The 20031-nt window shown below is 41.8% G+C and overlaps 1 protein-coding gene across 13 annotated transcripts in view; it reads left to right on the top strand.

Annotated features, from left to right (window-relative positions):
• Nucleotides 1-3497: 3497 nt before the first annotated feature.
• The window catches only part of CLINT1 (clathrin interactor 1), a 73234-nt gene continuing 56700 nt past the window's right edge, over nucleotides 3498-20031 (top strand). For 8 of the 13 annotated variants that reach the window (XM_073994675.1, XM_065547008.1, XM_073994670.1 and 5 more), the window contains exon 1: nucleotides 3498-3713. In XM_073994675.1, coding sequence (XP_073850776.1) covers nucleotides 3673-3713 — 41 coding nt within the window. In that variant the 5' untranslated portion in view covers nucleotides 3498-3672. Of the gene's footprint in view, nucleotides 3714-12313; nucleotides 12435-20031 lie in introns of all 13 variants that reach the window. The other 5 variants (XM_073994673.1, XM_073994676.1, XM_073994672.1 and 2 more) reach the window with 1 other exon arrangement.

The following is a 20031-nucleotide window of genomic DNA, read 5'->3' as shown; positions in this document are numbered from 1 at the left end:
AACGATCCCAGAGGAAGACAGCAGGAAGCTGTCAGTCAACCACACTCTTTGCAACTGGTTCTCTTGAAAGTAGGTCTGGATGGTGCTTTTCCACGGCTGCCATACCCATGTACCATGAATTAAACTCCCCCAAGGAAACTCTAGGGCGGTGACCACATGAGATAAGCAGTCAGTGTCCGTTGTCTACACTGCTTTTCACAACACAAGTCATTAACATAACTGAGTATATATATAGAGAGAGAGAGAGACGGAGTTTCGCACATGTTGCCCAGGCTGGCAAGCAATGGCACAATCTCAGCTCACTGCAACTTCAGCCTCTCAGGTTCAAGTGATTCTCCTGCCTGCACCTCCTGAGTAGCTGGGATTACAGGCATGTGCCACCATGCCCAGCTAATTTTGTATTTTTAGTAGAGACGGGGTTTCTCCAGGCTGGTCTCGAACTCCCGACCTCAGGTGATCCACCCACCTTGGTCTCCCAAAGGGCTGGGATTACAGGCGTGAGCCACTGCGTCTGGCCTTTTTTTTTTTTTTCCTTCAAAACATGTATTGGTTTGGCCTTACTAAAAGTGTCAGTTCATTTAGTAAAAAATATATGCTATCCTGAAGAGGAGTGGGTGGAGCATTTTCTCATTTATTTTTCTACCATGAACATACTTGAATTGCCACAAAGAAGTTACTATGGAAACTGCTCTCGAACTTGCAAGATAAAAGGTAAAAATGGAACACTTTGTTGACATGCAAATAGTCCCTGGAGACCACTTTTTAACAAACTCTCCTGGTCTGATTTTTCTGAATCTTTTAAAGGCTCTCTTGAAGTAAAAGTGGACAGGCAGATTTTTTGGTGTTACATTCCAGATGGCTCCAGCTGACTGTGCAAATGTCACATGTGACAACCCTAGGATGGGTCTAGACATACACAAACTTGGTTTTGGAATGAGCAAAGAGGCTGACAGTGTCCTGCTGTGAACACCCAAACAGGCCCAGGGGAGGGAAGGTGGCTGTTTTTGGGCCAGGCCCGGTCTGCAGGTGTACTCTGGACTCATTTGTTTGAAAGTTAACTTGCTGAGCTCTTATTTATGCAAAGTAGTTTCTCTTTCTTATCTCCTCTGGCCACATTCCATCTCTCGGATCTTGAGCTGGATAGTCTTTTCAACAAAACAGCCAGGCGCGGTGGCTCAAGCCTGTAATCCCAGCACTTTGGGAGGGCGGATCACGAGGTCAGGAGATTGAGACCATCCTGGCTAACACTGTGAAACCCCGTCTCTACTAAGAAATACGAAAAACTAGCCGGGCGAGGTGGCAGGCGCCTGTAGTCCCAGCTACTTGGGAGGCTGAGGCAGGAGAATGGCGTAAACCCGGGAGGCGGAGCTTGCAGTGAGCTGAGATCCGGCCACTGCACTCCAGCCTGGGCGACAGAGCGAGACTCTGCCTCAAACAAAACAAAACAAAACAAAACAACACAAACTTCTTATTTGAAAGCCCTATTCCTCTACCCATCTCTGCTCATCTTTACCTGCCTCTCCTCATCCACCTCTCCAATTTACTTTGTATCAGCCCAAGTACTCCTATCATTACAAAGCTCTGAGATAACTTTGGATTTCTGCTTGTTGTACTTTTCTGCCCATCAGTTCCTTCAACCTTGCTTCTTTCTCTTGGGGCCTCAATCCGAAAGCCTTACTGAAACCTTTTTCAAAGCTGCTTTTGGTAATTAAGTGAATGCAACTTGGAGAGGGTTTCCTGTAGTCTCAGCTACTTGAGAGACTGAGGTGGGAGGATTGCTTGAGCCCAGGAGTGTCAGACCAGCTGGGGCAACAGAGTGAGACCTCCAACTCCAAAAAAAAAAAAAAAGAGGTGGTTTGACTTGAGGGACCCGGGTCAGAGGTTGTTTATTTGGGATTATTGTTACCTAGCTTCATGACTAGCAACTGTCAATTTCACTTCTTTGTGAATCGGAGTCTTTATCTGATCCTTTCTAGGGATCCTCCCATTTCAGCCTCCCAAGTAGCTGGCCTCACAGTTGTGTGTCCCAGTGCCTGGTTATTATTATTATTTTTTTTGTAAAGACGGGGTCTCACTTTGTTGCTCAGGCTGGTCTTGAACTCCTGGGCTCAGTGATCCTCCTGCCTCGGCCTCCCAGCCTCCCAAAATGCTGGGATAACAGGCGTGAGACATTGTGCCTGGCCTGTAATGAACTACCGTAGAACCTAAGATTAGCCTTCAGGCTTTTGCATTTCTGACAAACGGATGGCCCCACCCAGACCAGCCACTCCTCTGCTGGTCCTCCACCCAGAAGTCGACGCAGCAAAGGAGAACCATTTTCCACACTCCTCTGATTGCATCCCCAACCAATCAGCAGCACCCATGCCCTAACCCTCTGCCCACCAAACTATCTTTGAAAACCCCTAGCTTCCAAATTTTCAGGAAGATTAATTTGAGTAACAACTCTGTCTCTTAAGTGGCGTGGCCAGCTTCATGTCAAACTCTTCACTGCAATGGCTTGGACGCAGTGAATTGATTTTATCTGTAAAGCCGGCAGAAAGAACCCGCTAAGCGATTACCCTATATGCAATTACCTTAAATGTTTCCTTGATTATTATGTTTCTTCCAATTACCTTTAAATTCCAAGAGAGCTGGGTCTCTAACTGTATTCCCCACTTCTGGAACATACAAGATGCCCAATAAATATTTGTAGAATGAAAAGAACTGTAAAATTTCATCAGACAGATCAAAGGAAACTTAAAGTTGCTTGAAGCTTTAACAGGGGCATTGATAAAAATGAGTAAGTGGAGAAGGAAGTGATGACAAGCATTGCAACAAAGCAATGAAAGCAATGTGCATATTTATCCTTAAAAAACACAAACCAGTCACATATATGCGTATGTGTGCGTGTATATATAATGTTGGCTTTTTAGTTTCCCGTGGAGTGTGAACTGAGTTTCTGAGGTTTATAATAAAGTATTTAACAAGGATTTCAGGTAGTTGTCTAAATATAAAACATTGTATCATAGAATTAGAGCAGAAAAGGATTTAGAATACAAGTTCTTCAATTTTACGGGGGTGGAAACTAAGGCCTAGGGATCTAAGTGTACTTGGACATTGGGAAATAAATACAGCGATGTGTCTGTCGATGAGGAATACATACGCCAATCATACTTCTGTATAATCATTACTAATAACATAGCAATACTGCCTTACATTTGAAAAGTGTTTGAGTGTGACTAGATCCTGCACCAGTGGTTCTGAAACTTGAGCGTGATCAGAATCACCTGGAGGATTTGCAAAAGCACAGATCGCTGGGCCTCACCTCCAAAATTTCCAGCTCGGTAGGTCTGGTGCAGGGGACTGGGAAAGTTTGAGAAAAATCATCCCAACTCCTCTCAGCTCTCGCAACTGAACCGGGCCCGCTCGGCACTCAGGGAAAACTACAAGTCCCGGCGTGCCCCGCGCGCAGCGGCGGAAAGTCGGGCACTTCCGCTCCACGCAGCGCCTCTGCTGCCGCGTCTCGACGTGTCACCGGCGGCGCCGCTGCTGTAGCAAAGGAAGGACCTGACTGGGGGAGTTCGAGGTGGTGGGCGGCGGTGACCCCGGCCTGGAACTGCCCCGGTACGGAAGTGTTCCAGGGTCCGTGGGGAGCAGGAGAGGGAGGCGGCGGCCCGTCCCGCGCGGGACACGATGTTGAACATGTGGAAGGTGCGCGAGCTGGTGGACAAAGCGTGAGTATCGGGGGGCAGTTGTGGCCGAGGCCCACGTGGGGGAGGGGGTAGGGGGAGACGGAGCTGGCCTTGGGCTAGGGGTTGCCCACGTCACGCCCCCCGGCTCTGCCAGTCCCATCATGGCGGCGACCCGCTCCTTCCCGGCCCCGGGCCTCATCCCCGCTGGCGAGGCTGGGGAGGGACCCTCCCTAGTTTTAAAAAACATCATCTTGGCCACCCTTCTCTCCTTTCCAGGCCTTCCTGTCCCTTCCCCTCTTCCAACCCCTGGGTGCCGACGCTTTGGTCATAAGGGGCGCGTTGTTTGACGCTGGGTCACTGCCCTGGCCAGAGGACTATCTTGGCCCCAGGCTGTGGGCTTTGCCTCCTGGGGAGCAGGGAAGGTTTGGGGTTGGGGGGCACAATGCACTGGTTCTCTGTGTCCCTCAGGGTGTAGTACGGAGAGACCTTAGACCTGGCTGGATTGTGTCTTTTACCTTCTTGGCCTCCTCTTAATTCCTAATGAACCTGAAGTGTTGGAGCGGGTGTTCGTAGTGTAACAAGTGGCTATTGTGGTCAGCCTGAAGTTACTCAAAAAGAGACTCATCCTTTGCTTTTCTAACACTAGTGAAAGTAGATCACTATATAACTTCTTGCGATTTTTTCTTCTGTTTCTTTTTCCACTACACATCATTTTTGGTGTGCTACTTGTTCCATTCGATTAAATTAAGAGGTCATTAAGAAATTTCCCCTTAAGAAAAAAACAACGCAGGTTTATATCCTGTTGATCTGCTTTTAAAAGCAGGTAAAACGACCAGTACGTAGTTGATTTTCTTTAAGACTGAAATAACTTCAGTCTCTTACTTGCACAAGGAAAACCTTAACTTTTAAAATGAGTATAATAGATATAACAGTGGTTAAGTAAGGTCTTCTAGGCCAGCAGGAAATAAAGTTTAAGAATTTAGGCAGTCCTCTTCCTTTTGGGTTTTAATGATTATGCAATAAGTGTGGTGAGAAAAACAGTTCATTTGTGCCACCCACCTAACCTAAAATCAGGAAGTATAGATAACAAACTGTTTTCTTGACACCAGGAAACAAAGTAATTTCCAGTGCTTTGTCTGATGCATGAGATAGAACTTAGAGCTTGATCATATTTTTGTATTTTCTGTGCTACCAAGAAGGCAATAGAGTGCCCAAGGAGCATAGGTTTCAGAACCTGCAAAGCTGGGTTCAAGCTTTGTAACCTTAGGGAAGTTACTTATCCTCACAGTGCCCTAGTTTTTTCTGGTGCAAAATGAAAATGCAACAATACCTACCTTAGAATGTTGTTTTGAGGCTTAAGGGTTAAGGGATTGTATTGCATATAAAGTCCTTAACGTGTGTTTAGATCAGTGTACTTTTGAAACTAGCAAATGTTTTGCATTTAGAGATAAATCTCTTTAAGAGAGAAGCTTCAAGTTTGAAAAGTGATTTGCTTTAATAATTTTCCTTTATAACAACTCATTTGGCTATTAAGGCTTTAGCTGTTTATTTTGGACTATTTAGCTATTTATATATTGCTTTTGCTTACCAAAGATGAAATAAACTAATAGTTCTTTTCCAGATCCAGGTTCATTGGCCTTTTTTTAGTATATTGTGTAAAGATTAGGATATCAACTTAAATAGTTTTTTAAAGGCCAAAAGAAGACTAAAAACTGCCTTTTTCTTTTTTTTTTTTTTAATTTTGATGGGGTCTCATTCTTTCGTGTGATCATAACTCACTGCACCCTCCAACTCCTGGGCTCAAGTGATCCTCCTGCCTCAGCCTCCCAAGTGACCAGGACTACAGGCATGCACCACCGTGCCTGGCACTGCCTCTTTATTTGTAAGTCAGAGGTCAGCAGAATAAAACCATTAAGAAACACCTTGTTCTCTTAGAGGACTAAATTTGTGGTACTCAAAAATTTGAAGAGGCTGTACCTTGTTCGTAAGACAGAAATTGAGGCAATATTCCTACTATTGTTGTACCTTTCATATTTGCTTATCACACTTGTTACTAATCTTCATGTGCTTTAGATTAAATTTACCATGTAAGTAGTTATGTAAAGGAAAAGCTATTGTTGAAAAATATTATCTGTCTTTTTACTACCCAATTTAGGATGTAGACTTCAACCACATTATTCAAGAACATAGAAGAATGTTGCCACCAAAAACTTTTTAAGGCTTTTGTGGGTTTCTGACACATTAAGATTAGAACATGAGGTTAATTTACTGATGAGTACTCGGGATTTTAATTTTCATCTTTCACTGGCAAGAAGAGAAGAAATTCTTCCCCCCAAATGTAAGCATCTTACAGAACTGTGGATCTGTTAGACTGTGCACCTTATAATGCCGTAATAGATGTGCAGCAGATCCATAGAATGGCTGGTCTGATTATCAAAGATTTAAAATGATGAAGGAACTTGCAAATGAAGAAACAGTGAAGCAATTAAGGACTATTCAAATAGGTGGATCAATAGAATGAGGGTTTATATGAGAGAAAGGTTAGGGGGTTTAACTGTCTGGTTCATATTCTGGCATTACCTTTTTAATTAGCTGTATGTATGATTTGAGGCAGAATCATATGAATCTCCAGATGTTGCATTCCTTATCTGTAAAATGAGGGGACCTGGCTAGAGTAAGACTTTTTCCACCTTTAATGGCTATTGGAGAAATGCGTTTCCATCAAGGAAAAGTAGTTGGAACTAGTTTTTACAATAGCAGACAAATTTTGTAGCCATTATCCTCTGTAGGCAATTTAGGCTGAAAAGGGAAATTTTCTTAAAAAGTGGTAATAAGTGTTATACTTAAATATTTTATGCAGTAAATACACACCATGACTCAGGAAGACTAGGACTTTTAGTGTGTATTGATACCCAGTGAGGTTTTACTTCAGAAAAAAAAAATGTACTCTTTGAAAAATGTGTTTCCTGGAGCCACTCTTAGATTCAGTATGGTAGTGGCTCTTAAGTATGATGATGTATTTATTTTATCTTATCTTATTTTTTTTGAGACCCAGTCTCGCTCTGTCGCCCAAGCTGGAGTGCAGTGGTGCGATCTTGGCTCACTGCAACCTCTGCCTCCCGGGTTTAAGCGATTCTCTTGTCTCGCCCTCCCAAGTAGCTGGAACTACAGGCGTGTGCCCCCAGACCTGGCTGATTTTTTTTATTTTTAGTAGAGATGGGGGTTTCACCATGTTAGCCAGGATGGTCTCGATCTACTGACCTCGTGATCCATCCGCCTCGGCCTCCCAAAGTGCTGGGATTACAGGTGTGAGCCACTGCATCTGGCTCTTTTTTTTTTTCTTTGAGATGGGGTTTCGCTTTTGTTGCCTGGGCTGAAGTGCAGTGGTGTGATTTCGCCTCACTGCTGCCTCCACCTCTGGGGTTCAAGTGATTCTCCTGCCTCAGCCTCCCTAGTAGCTGGAATTACAGGTGCCTGCCACCACAGCCATCTAATTTGTGTATTTTTAGTAGAGACAGGGTTTTGCCATTTTAGCCAGGCTGGTCTCGAACTCCTGACCTCAGGTGATCCACCCATCTCAGCCACCCAAAGTGTTAATGATCTATTTCAAACATTGGCTTTTGAGACCTTGAAGACTTTCTGAAAGTGGGGGGACATTTTCCACAATTGCTGCACCTCCTAGTGGCAGTAGAGGGATTTGTTTTGCACAACATTGTGGAACTGAGGGGAAGCAGATAAAACCATAGGCCTGCCAGAGCTCGAGATGCCAGTATCTTCCCACTCGTCAAGTTGCGTAAAAGGCGATGTGGCAGGAAAGGATAAGTGGCACCATTCCCACCAACTAGGAGCACTGGCTTAACCACTGTCGTCCTATGACCTGTCTATCTTTACTTGTGGCTGTAATAAAATTGGACGTGTTTATATTTTGTCATCCTATACATGGTAAAATTGAAAGTTGCTGCAGTTCTATTTTCTCTCCAGATTTGAGGAATGTAGTGAAGATGACACTTCATTACATAGTAATGGTAGTGGTAGATCAAAACTGCTACTTACTTGGTTAAGCTCAGTGAATCCTTCTCTTTCCTTGCAAGGAGTAATATTAGTGGTAAATCTATTTCATCAGTGGCCCGCCCCCCCTTTTTTTTCCGGAGACAGTCTCACTCTATCACCCAGGCTGAAGCGCAGTGGTATGATTTCGGCTCACTGCAATCTCTGTCTCCTGGGTTCAAATGATTATCCTGCCTCAGCCTCCCGAGCAGCTGGGATTACAGGTGTCTACCTCCACGCCTGGCTAATTTTTGTATTTTTAATAGAGATGAGCTTTTTCCATGTTGGCCAGGCTGGTCTCAAACTCGTGACCTCAGGTGATCCACCCACCTCGGCCTCCCAAAGTGCTGGGATTACAGGCATGAGCCACCTTGCCCAGCCTCAGTGGCCGTTTTTATGATAGTGATTCAGACAGCTCTGGCTTAGGTCCTAAGGCAACGTCCATTTTAAGTTATTCTCCTAAGCATAGCTTGCATATTCCCTCATAAGTTGATTTTTATTAATGTATATTTGCTTGGTTTTAGTTCCTAAATGTTTAGATAATGTAATAGAGTTGTAGAAACTACTGTTCTAGTCTCCTGACTCCAGAGGGAGAAACTTTTGCTTTTATAAAGAATAGTACATTCATTTATTTTAACAGACAGTACATTTATTATTTACTGGATTAGTACTCTAGTTTCTTTTTATTTTTTATTTTTGAGACAGGGTCACATTCAGTTGTCCGGGCTGGGGCACAGTGACGCAAACATGCACACTGCAGCTGGGACCACAGCCGTGCCTCCATGCTTGGCTAATTTTTAAAAATTTTTTTGTAGAGAAGGGTTCTTGCTATGTTGCCCAGGCTGGTCTTGAACTCCTGGGTTCAGGCAGTCTGCCTGCCTCAGCATCCTGAAGTGCAGGGATTACAGGCGGGAGCCATTGCGCCTGGTCTAGTACTCTATTTTCTGAACTTGAAACATTCAATACCTGCCTTAAAGAACCTTGCCACTATGGATATGCTACAACTTGAACGGATTATTTGTTTTTCTTTTCTTTCAGTCTTCAAATGTCATCCCCTTTATTTTCCTTATCTTACCAGTAAATCTCTGTTCAGTTTGCTTCTTGGAATTTGAAAGCAGAGATGGTAAGATAGTTGTCAGCTTTCTAGTCTTCCCATGTCAACTTTTCTTTGAACCAACTGTAAGTAATTGTTATTGCTGAAACAATGAATTAATTATTCTCCTCCTTTTCTAGTAACTGGACACAAGTAGATGTTAAGAATTTAATTCCAAAGAAAGATGAGTTTGGTTTATTTCTGCTAGCATTTCTTAGGGGTAATTTTCTGTAGTTAAATCTATTTAGTACTACTGTCAGGGTGCTTTTAAAAAGTACTTAACTGCCTCTTAACATTTTCTTGCACGCTTTAGTTTTAGTTTACAAGCAGTTTTTCTTTTTTTTCTTTCTTTCTTTTTTTTTTTTTTGAGAAGGAGTCTCGCTCTTTTTGCCCAGGCTGGAGTACAATGGCGTGATATCGGCTCACTGCAACCTCTGCCTCCTGGATTCAAGCAATTCTCCTGCCTCAACCTCCTGAGTAGCTGGGATTACAGGCACATGCTACCATGTCCGGCTGATTTTTGTACTTTTAGTAGAGACGAGATTTTGTCATGTTGGCCAGACTGGTCTTGAACTCTTGACCTCAATTGATCCGCCCGCCTCAGCCTCCCAAAGTGCTGGGATTACAGGCGTGAGCCACAGCGCCCGGCCTACAAGGCAGTTTTTCATCTGTTTACTGATAGGTCCATTGACAGTACTTAGCCTTTTTTATTTTGAGTGCCATTAGCTAGTACTCAAGGTTTCACAGTATGGCTCCACAGTTGAATCTTTTTCTGTACTTTTTTTTTCTTGAGATGGAGTCTTGTTCTGTCACCCAGGCTGGAGTGCAGTGGTGTGATCTCAGTTCACTGCGACTGGCCTCCACCTCCCGGGTTCCAGCGATTCTCCTGCCTTAGCCTCCCGAGTAGCTGAGATTACAGGCATGCGCCACCATGCCCAGCTAATTTTTGTAGAGTTGGCGTTTTGCCATGTTGGCCAGGCTGGTCTCAAACTCGTGACTTCATGTGATCCGCCTGCCTTGGCCTCCCAGAGAGCTGGGATTACAGGCGTGAGCCATTGTCCCTGGCCTTCTGTATTCTTATGTTATTTTCCTACTTGTTTCCAATGTTTGTTTTAGTGAAGATCACTTTACAGATTCAAAGTACATTTTTAGTACTTTTGAAGGTTCTTATATACAGTTAACTTTTTAGTCTCAGCTACCTTTGGTGACAACATATTTTACTGTTTAGTCTTCTCTGTTTTTCAAGTTAGCACTTCATGTGAGCTTTTCTTGTTTGGCTTAATTATGTGTTTGTCCATCTATGTATTTTTATAATAATTTGCTAGCCAAACATACTTTGCCACTATACTTAGGTACCTCCAGATGGTGATTAATAAATCTGGGACTAGCTAGTCGTTCAGAGGTGAGAACTGGATTGAAATCTTAGTTCTTCTACTAGAAACGGTGATCTTATGTGTTGGAATGGTATCTTTATTTCTCTGTAAAATGGAGATGATATTTTACAGGATTGTGAAGATTAAATGTGAAACAGTATAGTACTTGACATACAGTAAACTCTTGAAACATCTATTACTATTATTACTGTTACACACAGAACAGTATAATACTAGAAAAATCGAAGGAATACAGTGTTTGAGAAAATAAAGATATTGTTGGCAGACTAGGTTATTTACAAGTATGTAGGAACTGTATCTTCATCCATGAAGTCATTATTTTCAGTGAGTACTCTCTCTTAAGACTCAGTGTAGCCTACACATAGGACAGCTTATTTAAATACCTCTGTTGTTTGTGTCTTGTATTATTTTTGCTAAATCATAAGTGGCTTCCACTTTAATATTGCAAAGCATATTGCAGAAATACCCTTTCAAAAGACATGTTGAGGAATAGTCTTTAGAAAGACACATTGTGAGTTACATCTGCCAATTCTTAATATTTTATTCAGCTTGTTTTGTGTATTCTCAAGATTTTAAAGTAACTGTTAATGTAAAACATTTCTAAAACCTAAAAAGATTTATTTTATAAATGCACATTGAAGCAGACAATTTATTCTTGAGACTGAACAATATCAAGAAAAAGAATCCTCTAAAATATGTGATACCAAATTCATGGTGTTTGACAATGGGCGACAGTATATACAAGGAAAGCACACTGGAGAAAGGGCCTTCCAGTTATTCAACCCCTCTTCCAAATTGGCAAGAAATTATTTTGGCTTACCAGGGCTCTTTTGCCTGAAAATTAAGTACAGGTAAAGGAACATAATATATTCCCATGTTAGAGCCAATTTATAGCTATTTATTACTCGTGGATAGATTTAGCTAACAAATTATTAAATGCGAGTGATTTTGTTAATGTGCAACAGTGCACATGAATGGTTTGTACTTCATTTAAGAAGAGTCTAGTTAGCCAATTTTAGAATATTTCATTTCTGGTTTTTTTTTTGAGACTGTGTCTTGTTCTGTCACCCAGGCTGGAGTGTAGTGGTGCCATCTCAGCTTCAGCCTCCCAAGTTTAAGCAATCCTCCCAAGTAGTTTAAGTGATCCTCCCAAGTAGCTGAGACAATAGACACACGCCACAATGCCCAGCTAATTTTCGTATTTTTGGTAGAAATGGAGTTTTGCCACATTTCCCAGGCTGGTCTCTAACTCCTAAGCTCAAGCAGTCTACCCACCTTGGCCTCCCAAAATGCTGGAATTGCAGGCATGAGCCACTGTGCCTGGGCTAGGATACTTGTTTTGACATGAATTTTATTTAGCTTCTCAATTCTTAGGACAGTGTTTAAGTTCTAAATAACTTTAATATAAATAATCTTTTATAATTTTGCACGCACTCACCATTATGTGGTAAATATGCATGTATGCTTTTTCAACAATTATTGAATGAAGTGTTTCAAGAATTCTCATTCAAATAGCCTATATTTTTATAGTAGAAAAAAAGGCATGCGTTGAAAATTCAATTTTGTTGTTTTTTGTTTTTGTTTTTTCCATTTGTTTTCATACGTTTTTAGTAAATCAGTAAAGAACAGTGCAAGGCCAGGTGCCGTGGCTCACGCCTGTAATCCTAACACTTTGGGAGGACGAGGAGGGAAGATCTCTTGAGCCCAGGAGTTCAAGACTAGCCTGGACAATACAGACTTTGTCTCTACAAAAAAATTTAAAAATTAGCCGGACATGGTGGTGCATGCCTATAGTCCCAGCTATGTGGGAGGCTGAAATGGGAGGATCACTCGAACACAGGAGTTGAAGGCTGCAGTGAGCTGTGATCGTGCCACTGCACTCTAGCGTAGGCAACAGTGAAACTTTGTCTCTCAAAATTTTTTTTTAATATTAAAAGAAAGAACAATGCAAATAAGCATACTGAGCCTTTTTCTATTAATTTTTCTCATACTCATTTTTCATTTGTCACTTTTTAAAGTGACTTAGGTTATACGGATGAAATTACATGTCTTAATTTGTAGTTAAACTCCACGGTTAAATAATACTTTTTTTTTTTTTTTTGAAACAGGGTCTCACTTGTCACCCAGGCTGGAGTGCAGTGGCACTCATGCTCTTGGCTTACTGCAGTCTTGACCTCCTGGGCTCAATCCATCCTCTCGCTTTAGTCCCCCAAGTAACTGGGACTACAGGTGAGCACCACCATGCCGGGCTAATTTTTTGTAGAGAAGGGGTTTCACCATGCTTCCGAGCCCGGGCTCAAACTCCTGAGCTCAGGCAGTCCGCCTGCCTAAGCCTCCCAAAGTGCTAGGATTATAGGCGTGAGCCACTGCACCCAGCCAGTAATATCCTTAGTTTGATGTATTTGGCTTATAAGTTCAGTACTGAATGGGCTTTGAAGGATGGCCTGTTTCTCACAAAACCATGTAAAATGTTTAGCCCTATAGTCTGCTGTCCACTCAGCAGCGAGAGGGATTCTTTAAAAATACTAAGTCAAATGGGTTCAGAACTCTCCAGTGGCTTCTCATCTCATTGTTTACTGGCCTGTACAGATCTGGCTCTTTGCTGCCCCCCTCTGATCTTTTCTCCCACCACTGTCCCTCACTTTCTCTGTTCTGTTCAGTGGACCTCCTATATTACATAGTATGCACTCACACTCGTGACTTTTTTTTTCTGTGCTTGCCTTCCTCTGTTACACATATTCATCTGCTGCCTCTGATATGCAAGTTCCTTGAGGGCAGGAATTTTGTTTTGTTTACTGCTATATTACTAACTCTTAAAACAATTATGACACAGTAAGTGCTCAGATATTTTTGAATGAATACATTACATTTGGTAAGTTGATATTTGTTACAGAGGATATCCTTTAAATCCAGATATTTCTTTTTTTGAGACGGAGACTCGCTCTGTCGCCCGGGCTGGAGTGCAGTGGCCGGATCTCAGCTCACTGCAAGCTCCGCCTCCCGGGTTTACACTGCCTCAGCCTCCGGAGTAGCTGGGACTACAGGCGCCCGCCTAGTTTTTTGTATTTTTTTAGTAGAGACGGGGTTTCACCGTGTTAGCCAGGATGGTCTCGATCTCCTGACCTCGTGATCTGCCCGTCTCGGCCTCCCAAAGTGCTGGGATTACAGGCTTGAGCCACCGCGCCCGGCCAAATCCAGATATTTCTAATAATTAAAGCTAATAGTTATTGAGCATTTGCCATGTGCCAAGAACAAAGGTGACAACATTGTTATGTTCAATTTTCTGGTGAGGAAATTGAGCACAGACTGCCAAGAGCGTGCCACAGATAACACATCTAGAAAATAGTCTAGATTTAAATCTAGATGATGTACTTTCAGAATACATATTTAACAGTTTATGCTAATCTTTTACAAGACATCATGTAAACAAAAAAATGTTGTACAGGCATACCTCAGAGATATTACAGGTTTAATTCCAAACCACTGCACTAAAGTGAATATTGGAATAAAGCAAGTCATACAAATTTTTAGTTTCCCAGTTCATATAAAAGTTATGCTTCCGGCTGGGCCTGGTGGCTCATGCCTGTAATCCCAGCACTCTGGGAGGCCAAGGTGGGTGGATCACCTGAGGTCAGGAGTTCAAGACCAGCCTGACCAACATGGTGAAACCCCGCCTCTACTAAAAATACAGAAATTAGCCGGGTGCAGTGGTGTGCACCTGTAATCCCAGCTACTCTGGAGGCTGAGGCAGGAGAATCGCTTGAACTCAGGAGGCGGAGATTGCGGTGAGCCAAGATCAGGCCACTGCACTCCAGCCTGGGCGACAGAGCAAGACTCCGTTTCAAAAAAAAAAAAAGTTATGTTTCCACTATATGGTAGTCTATCAAATGCACAATGGTATTATATTTAAAAATATTTTATTGCTAAAAACTACAGCCATCTGAGCTTTCAGCAGATATTTATCATTCTGCTGCTGGAAAACCGTGCCTCCATGCTGATGGCCGCTGACTTATCAGGGTTGTGGGATTGCTGGTTTGGAGTGGCTGTGGCAATTTCTTAAAATAACAATGAAGTTTTCTGCATCATAGATTCTTCATTTCACAGATGATTTCTCTGTAGTGTGCAATGCTGCTCGATAGCATTTTACCTAAAGTAGAACTTCTTTTATAATTGGAGTCAGGCTGGGCACGGTGGCTCACGCTTGTAATCCCAGCACTTTGGGAGGTCAAAGTGGGAAAATCACTTGAGGTCAGGAGTTTGAGACCAGCCTGGCCAGCATGGCAAAATCCTGTCTCTACTAAAAATACAAAAATTAGACCAGGAATCCGTAGGTCACGCCTGTAATCCCAGCACTTTGGGAGGCCGAGGTGGGTGGATTACTTGAAGTTAGGAGTTCGAGACCAACTTGGCCAATGTGGTGAAACCCCATCTCTACTAAAAATACAAAAATTAGCTGGGTGTGGTGGCGGGCGCCTGTGATCCCTGCTACTCAGGAGGTTGAGGCAGGAGAATCACTTGAACCCTGGAGGCAGAGGTTGTAGTGAGCCAAGATCATGCCACTGCACTCCAGCCTGGGGGACAGAGTGAGACTCCACCTCAACAAAAAAAAAAAGAAAAAGAAAAAAGAAAAAAATTGGAGTCAGTCCGCTGAAGCTCTGCTACTGCTTTATCAGCTAAGTTGCCCACTGCAGCCTGGGCAACAGAGCGAGACTGCATCTCAATTAAAAAAAAAAAAATTCTCAGGCCTTGGTGCAGTGGCTCACGCCTGTAATCCCAGCACTTTGTGAGGGATGGGGGAGGGGATTGCTTGATTGCTTGAGCCTGGGAGTTCAAAACCAGTCTGGCCAATATGGTGAAACCCCATCTCTACTAAAAATATAAAAATTAGTCAGGAGTAATGGTGGGCCCCTGTAGTCCCAGCTACTCGGGAGGCCAAGGCAGAATTGCTTCAATCTGGAAAGTGGTGGTTGCAGTGAGCCAAGATTGTGCCATTCCAGCCTGGGGAACAGAGCGAGGCTCCATCTCAAAAAAAAAAAAAAAAAATTTTTTTTTTGGCAGGTTGTGTTGGCTCACACCTGTAATCCCAGTACTTTGGGAGTTTCAAGGCATGTGGATCCCTTGAGCCCAGGAGTTGAAGACCAACCTGGGCAATGTGGTGAAACCCCATCTCTGCTAAAAATACAAAAATTAGCCTGGTGTGGTGGCATGTACCTGTAGTCTCAGCTACTCAAGAGGCTGAGGTAGGAGGATTATTTGAGCTTAGGAAGTCAAGGCTGCAGTGAACAGTGATGGTGCCACTGTACTCTGGCCTGGGCAGTGGAGCGAGACGTCGTCTCAAGAAAAAAAAAAAGTCTCTTGTCATTTCAACAATGTCCTTCACTGGGAGTAGAGTCCATCTCAAGAAACCACTTATTTTGCTCATCCAGAAGAAGCAACTCATCATTCAAGCTTTATCATGAGATTGCAGCAATTCAGTCACATCTTCAGGCTCCACTTCTAGTTCTAGTTTTCTTGCTGTTTTCACCACATCTGCAGTGAGTTCACTGAAGTCTTGAACCCCTCAAAGTGATCCATGAGGTTTGGAATCAACTTCTAGACTCCTGTAAATGTTGATATTTTGACCATGAATCACAATTTTTTTTTTTTTTTTTTTTTTTTTTTTTTTGAGACGAGGTCTCGCCCTGTCACTTCTCTTTTGCCCTGGCTCAGGCTGGAATGCAGTGGCACTATCAGCTCACTGCAGCCTCCACCTCCTGGGCTCAAGTGACCCTCTGGCCTCAGCCTCTTGAGTAGCTGGGATGACAGGCGTGTGCGCCACCACACCCAGCACCCGGCTATGTTTTTAATTTTCTGTAGAGACAAGGTTTCGATATGTTGCTGAGGCTAGCCTTGAACTCCTGAGCTTAAGCAGTCCTTCCGCCTTGGCCTCCCAAAGTGCTAGGATTACAGGTGTGAGCTGTGCCCAGCCACTAATATTCTTAATGGCAAAGCTAATATGGTGAATTCTTTCCAGAAGGTTTTCAATTTACTTTTCCCAGATCCATCAGAGGAATCACTAGCTAGGCAGTTACAGCCTTATGGAATGTATTTTCTTAAATAATAAGACTTGAAAGTCAAAATGACTTACTGATCCATGGAGTACAAAACAAACGTTGTGTTAGCAGACATGAAAACACTCATCTCTTTGTACATCTCCATCAGAGCTCCTTGGTGACTCCTCGTCCATGTGAAATAATATTTTGAAAATAATCTTTTTTTCTGAGTAGTAGATCTCAACAGTGAACTTAAAATAATCAGTAAACTGTGCTGTAAACAGATGTGCCATCATTCAGGCTTTGTTGTTCCATTTCTATAGCACATGCAGAGTAGATTTAGCATAATTCTTAAGGGCCCCAGGATTTTCATAATGTGCAGTGAGCACTGGCTTACAGCTGTGTTAGCCCATAACAAGAGAGTGAGCCTGTCCTTTGAAGCTTTGAAGCCAGGCACTGACCTCTCTTGCTATATGTCCTGGATGGCGTCTTCCACTGGAAGGCTATTTCATCTCCATTGAAAATCTGTTTAGTGTAGCTACCTTCATTAGATGATCTTAGCTAGACCTTCTGGATAACTTGCCGTAGCTTCTATATCAGCACTTGCTGTTTCACCGTACATTTTTCTCTTGTGGAGGTGGCTTCTTTTCTTAAACCTCATAAACCTCTGCTAGCTTCAGCTTCTCTTCTGCAGCATCCTCACCTCTCTCAGCCTTGATAGAACTGAACAGAGTTAGGGCCTTACTCTGGATTGGGCTTTGGCTTAAGGGAATGTTGTGGCTAGTTTGATGTTCTCTTCAAACCACTCAAATTTTCTTCGTATCAGCAGTGAAACTGTTTCATTTATCATTCTTGTGTTCACTAGAGTAGCACTTTAGATTTCCTTTGAGAACATTTCCTTTGCATTCACAAGCTAACTTTTTGGCACAAGAAGCATAACTTTTAGCCTGTCTCAGCTTTCAACATACCTTCCTAAGCTTAATCATTTCTAGCTTTTGATTGAAAGTAGGAGGTGTGCGGCTCTTCCTTTCACTTTAACACTTAGAGGTCATTGTAGGGTTATTAATTGACCTAATTTCAATATTGTGTCTAAGGGAATAGAGATACCCGAGGAAAGGGAGAGCAGCAGGAATGGCCAGTCAGTGGAGCAGTCAGGACACATTAAACGTATTACCAGTTAACAGCACGTTTCATTCTATCCCCAAACAATTAAAATAGTAACATCAAAGATCACTGATTACAGACTGCTATAACAGAAAGAATAATGAAAAAGTTGGAAATATTGTAAGAATTACTGAAATGCTTAATGCAGGGTTGCCACAAACCTTAAATATGTGTGAAGCACAGTAAAGCAAAGCACAGTAAAATTAGGTGTGTCTGTATTTCACTATCAGAAAGGTGAATTACTGGTATATACCTCATGCAAATTAAAAATTACTTGGTAAAAATTTATAGTACTTATTTTTTATTTTATTTTATTATCATTATTTTGAGACAGAGCCTTACTCTGCCGCCCAGGCTGGAGTGCAGTGGCACGATCTCGGCTCACTGCAACCTCCACCTCCCAGGTTCAAGTGATTCTCCTGCCTCAGCCTCCTAAGTAGCTGGGATTACAAACGTGCGCCACCTTGCCTGGCTATTTTTGTATTTTAGTAGAGACAGAGTTTTGCCATGTTGGCCAGGCTGGTCTCGAACTTCTGACCTCAAGTGATTCTCCTGCCTTGGCCTCCCAAAGTGCTGGTATTACAGGCGTGAGCCACCACACCCAGCCTACAGTACTTAAGATTCTGAACCAAATTTAGAGTGTGTTCTGTTTTCCACATATGCACCTATCATAGAAGGAAATTGTTCTGGCCTCTTGCAGTATTCTGAATAATGTCTGTGAGGTCAATGACCCTTAATGAGAGGGAAGCAAATAGATGTTTCCATAGGTGAAAAAGAAAATCTTCATTGTTGTTACAAAGGTGTTCTCTATAAGCAACTGTAAAAAATATTTTTACATTTGTTGAGCTGTATTATGTGCTTTAGAATCAGTAGTCCTCTGTGACCAACTTTTAAAAGTTTCATAACCCTGTGATCTTTATGTTGTGGTCAGTTTGACATGCCTCAGTGTGTGCTGTGTCATATGAATTGGATTTTATGCACAACTTTTTCCAATTTTTCTTATGTTCAGAGTGGATAATTTGGAATAATGTTCTTTAATCGCTTATGTACCATCTCAGTACCATATTTCTGGCATAGGGTGTAAACATCTAGACATTATACAATAACTCAAAATACATTATTGATATGTTTACTAATCTTGGCTGACCTTGTAAGGTCCTTCACTGAGTGCTTATTAAATAGCAACCTTGAGCCCTGTAGAGTACTATAAGACATGTGACAGATCGTAGGGTTCCAGTAGGCAGCTTACAGTTCTGTAAGGCATATGCACATGAAAACTGCATGAAAAAGAAATACAAAATGACACAAGATGGCGTATCAGTGAGTGCTTTCTTAGAAGCTAGTTCTGTTGTAAAAGAAAGAAGGTCCCTGTTATACCCTAATCAAATAGTCCAAAATAAATAATTTGAAATATAAATGTGTCTTTTTTGAGAACTTGAGGGGAAAATACACTATAAAGGTCTTCAAAATTTCAGTAGACAGGTTCTAGAAACAGTTCCTTCATGTCAGAAAAGTCAAGTCTAGTTTTTGAGATTGGATAATACATCTAAGTTTAATCACTGGTGAAAAATGAAAAAAACTACAGCCTACTTAATTTAAACAGAATATCGAGTATTTGAGTTTACAAAGAGATGGTATCACTCTTACCACTGTTGAGATACAGGATTTTTCGTTTTATCATTTTGTTAAGATTTTTAAGAGTTACATACTTTTGATTAGCATCTGATATTTGGCAATACATATGAATTTAATCAAGCAGGAGAAAATCTATAGATGATATAATGAGACTGTACAATATCAAGCCTGTGTCTGCAAAGACGTAATTTTCACTTATTGTGCCAGTGCAGGATGTCTTATATTATCATTCTCTTAGAAGGATTTTATGCCTTTTTTAAAAGTTAACTGATTTTACTGCTTTTTTTAGGTGTTGTCCTGAGGAGCAAGATAATACGATTCATAAAATTACCTTAGTAGAGTGTTTTAAGTGGAGCACCACCTATTTAAAGATAACTGGTTGTGAGTGTGCCACAGTTGATCAGATTTCTTTGGGTTTTAGTTTTGTTTTTAAATGAAGAGTGGGAAGGGTAAGTGGAGGAGGGACGTGAGTCAAGATACTTCCTCTACTACTGTATAAAATGAGGATGAGGGTCTACCTTCCAGGGCTGTTAAGAGAATTAATTAAGCTAATATGTTGTGAAAACATTTACCATTGTATTGTCAGTAAATTATTATTCTTTACTTTTGTTTTATTTCCTTAGTTTTGTCATTGTGAGGCATTTTCTGAAGTTGTTAAAAAGTTTAAAATGTAGATGAACAAAGGCCATTTTTAGGTTCTAATTAATAGGAATTAAGTTGGGAAATAAATTTTTATAAAATTTAAACCCCTTTAACAGAAAAATTTTTACTCTTAAAATTATTTTAGTGACTATCTTACACCTGTGAAAACTAGAGTTGGAATCTAAAATACAAATAAAACTTAGGCTCTACTCATTTTTGAGTACCTTGGATATTTGATCTTCTTGTGAAACCAGTCTAACATATGATACCTCTTGGCAAGAAAACCACCTCACTGTCCTTGCTTTTATAAAAAAAATCGATGAACTTTAAAGAGCAAATAATCTGTGCAAGTG

Source organism: Macaca fascicularis, chromosome 6 (assembly GCF_037993035.2).
Source record: "Macaca fascicularis isolate 582-1 chromosome 6, T2T-MFA8v1.1".
Lineage (NCBI taxonomy): Eukaryota > Metazoa > Chordata > Mammalia > Primates > Cercopithecidae > Macaca > Macaca fascicularis.
Note: the sequence above shows the minus strand (reverse complement) of the source record. Positions and strands in the feature narration are given on the sequence as shown.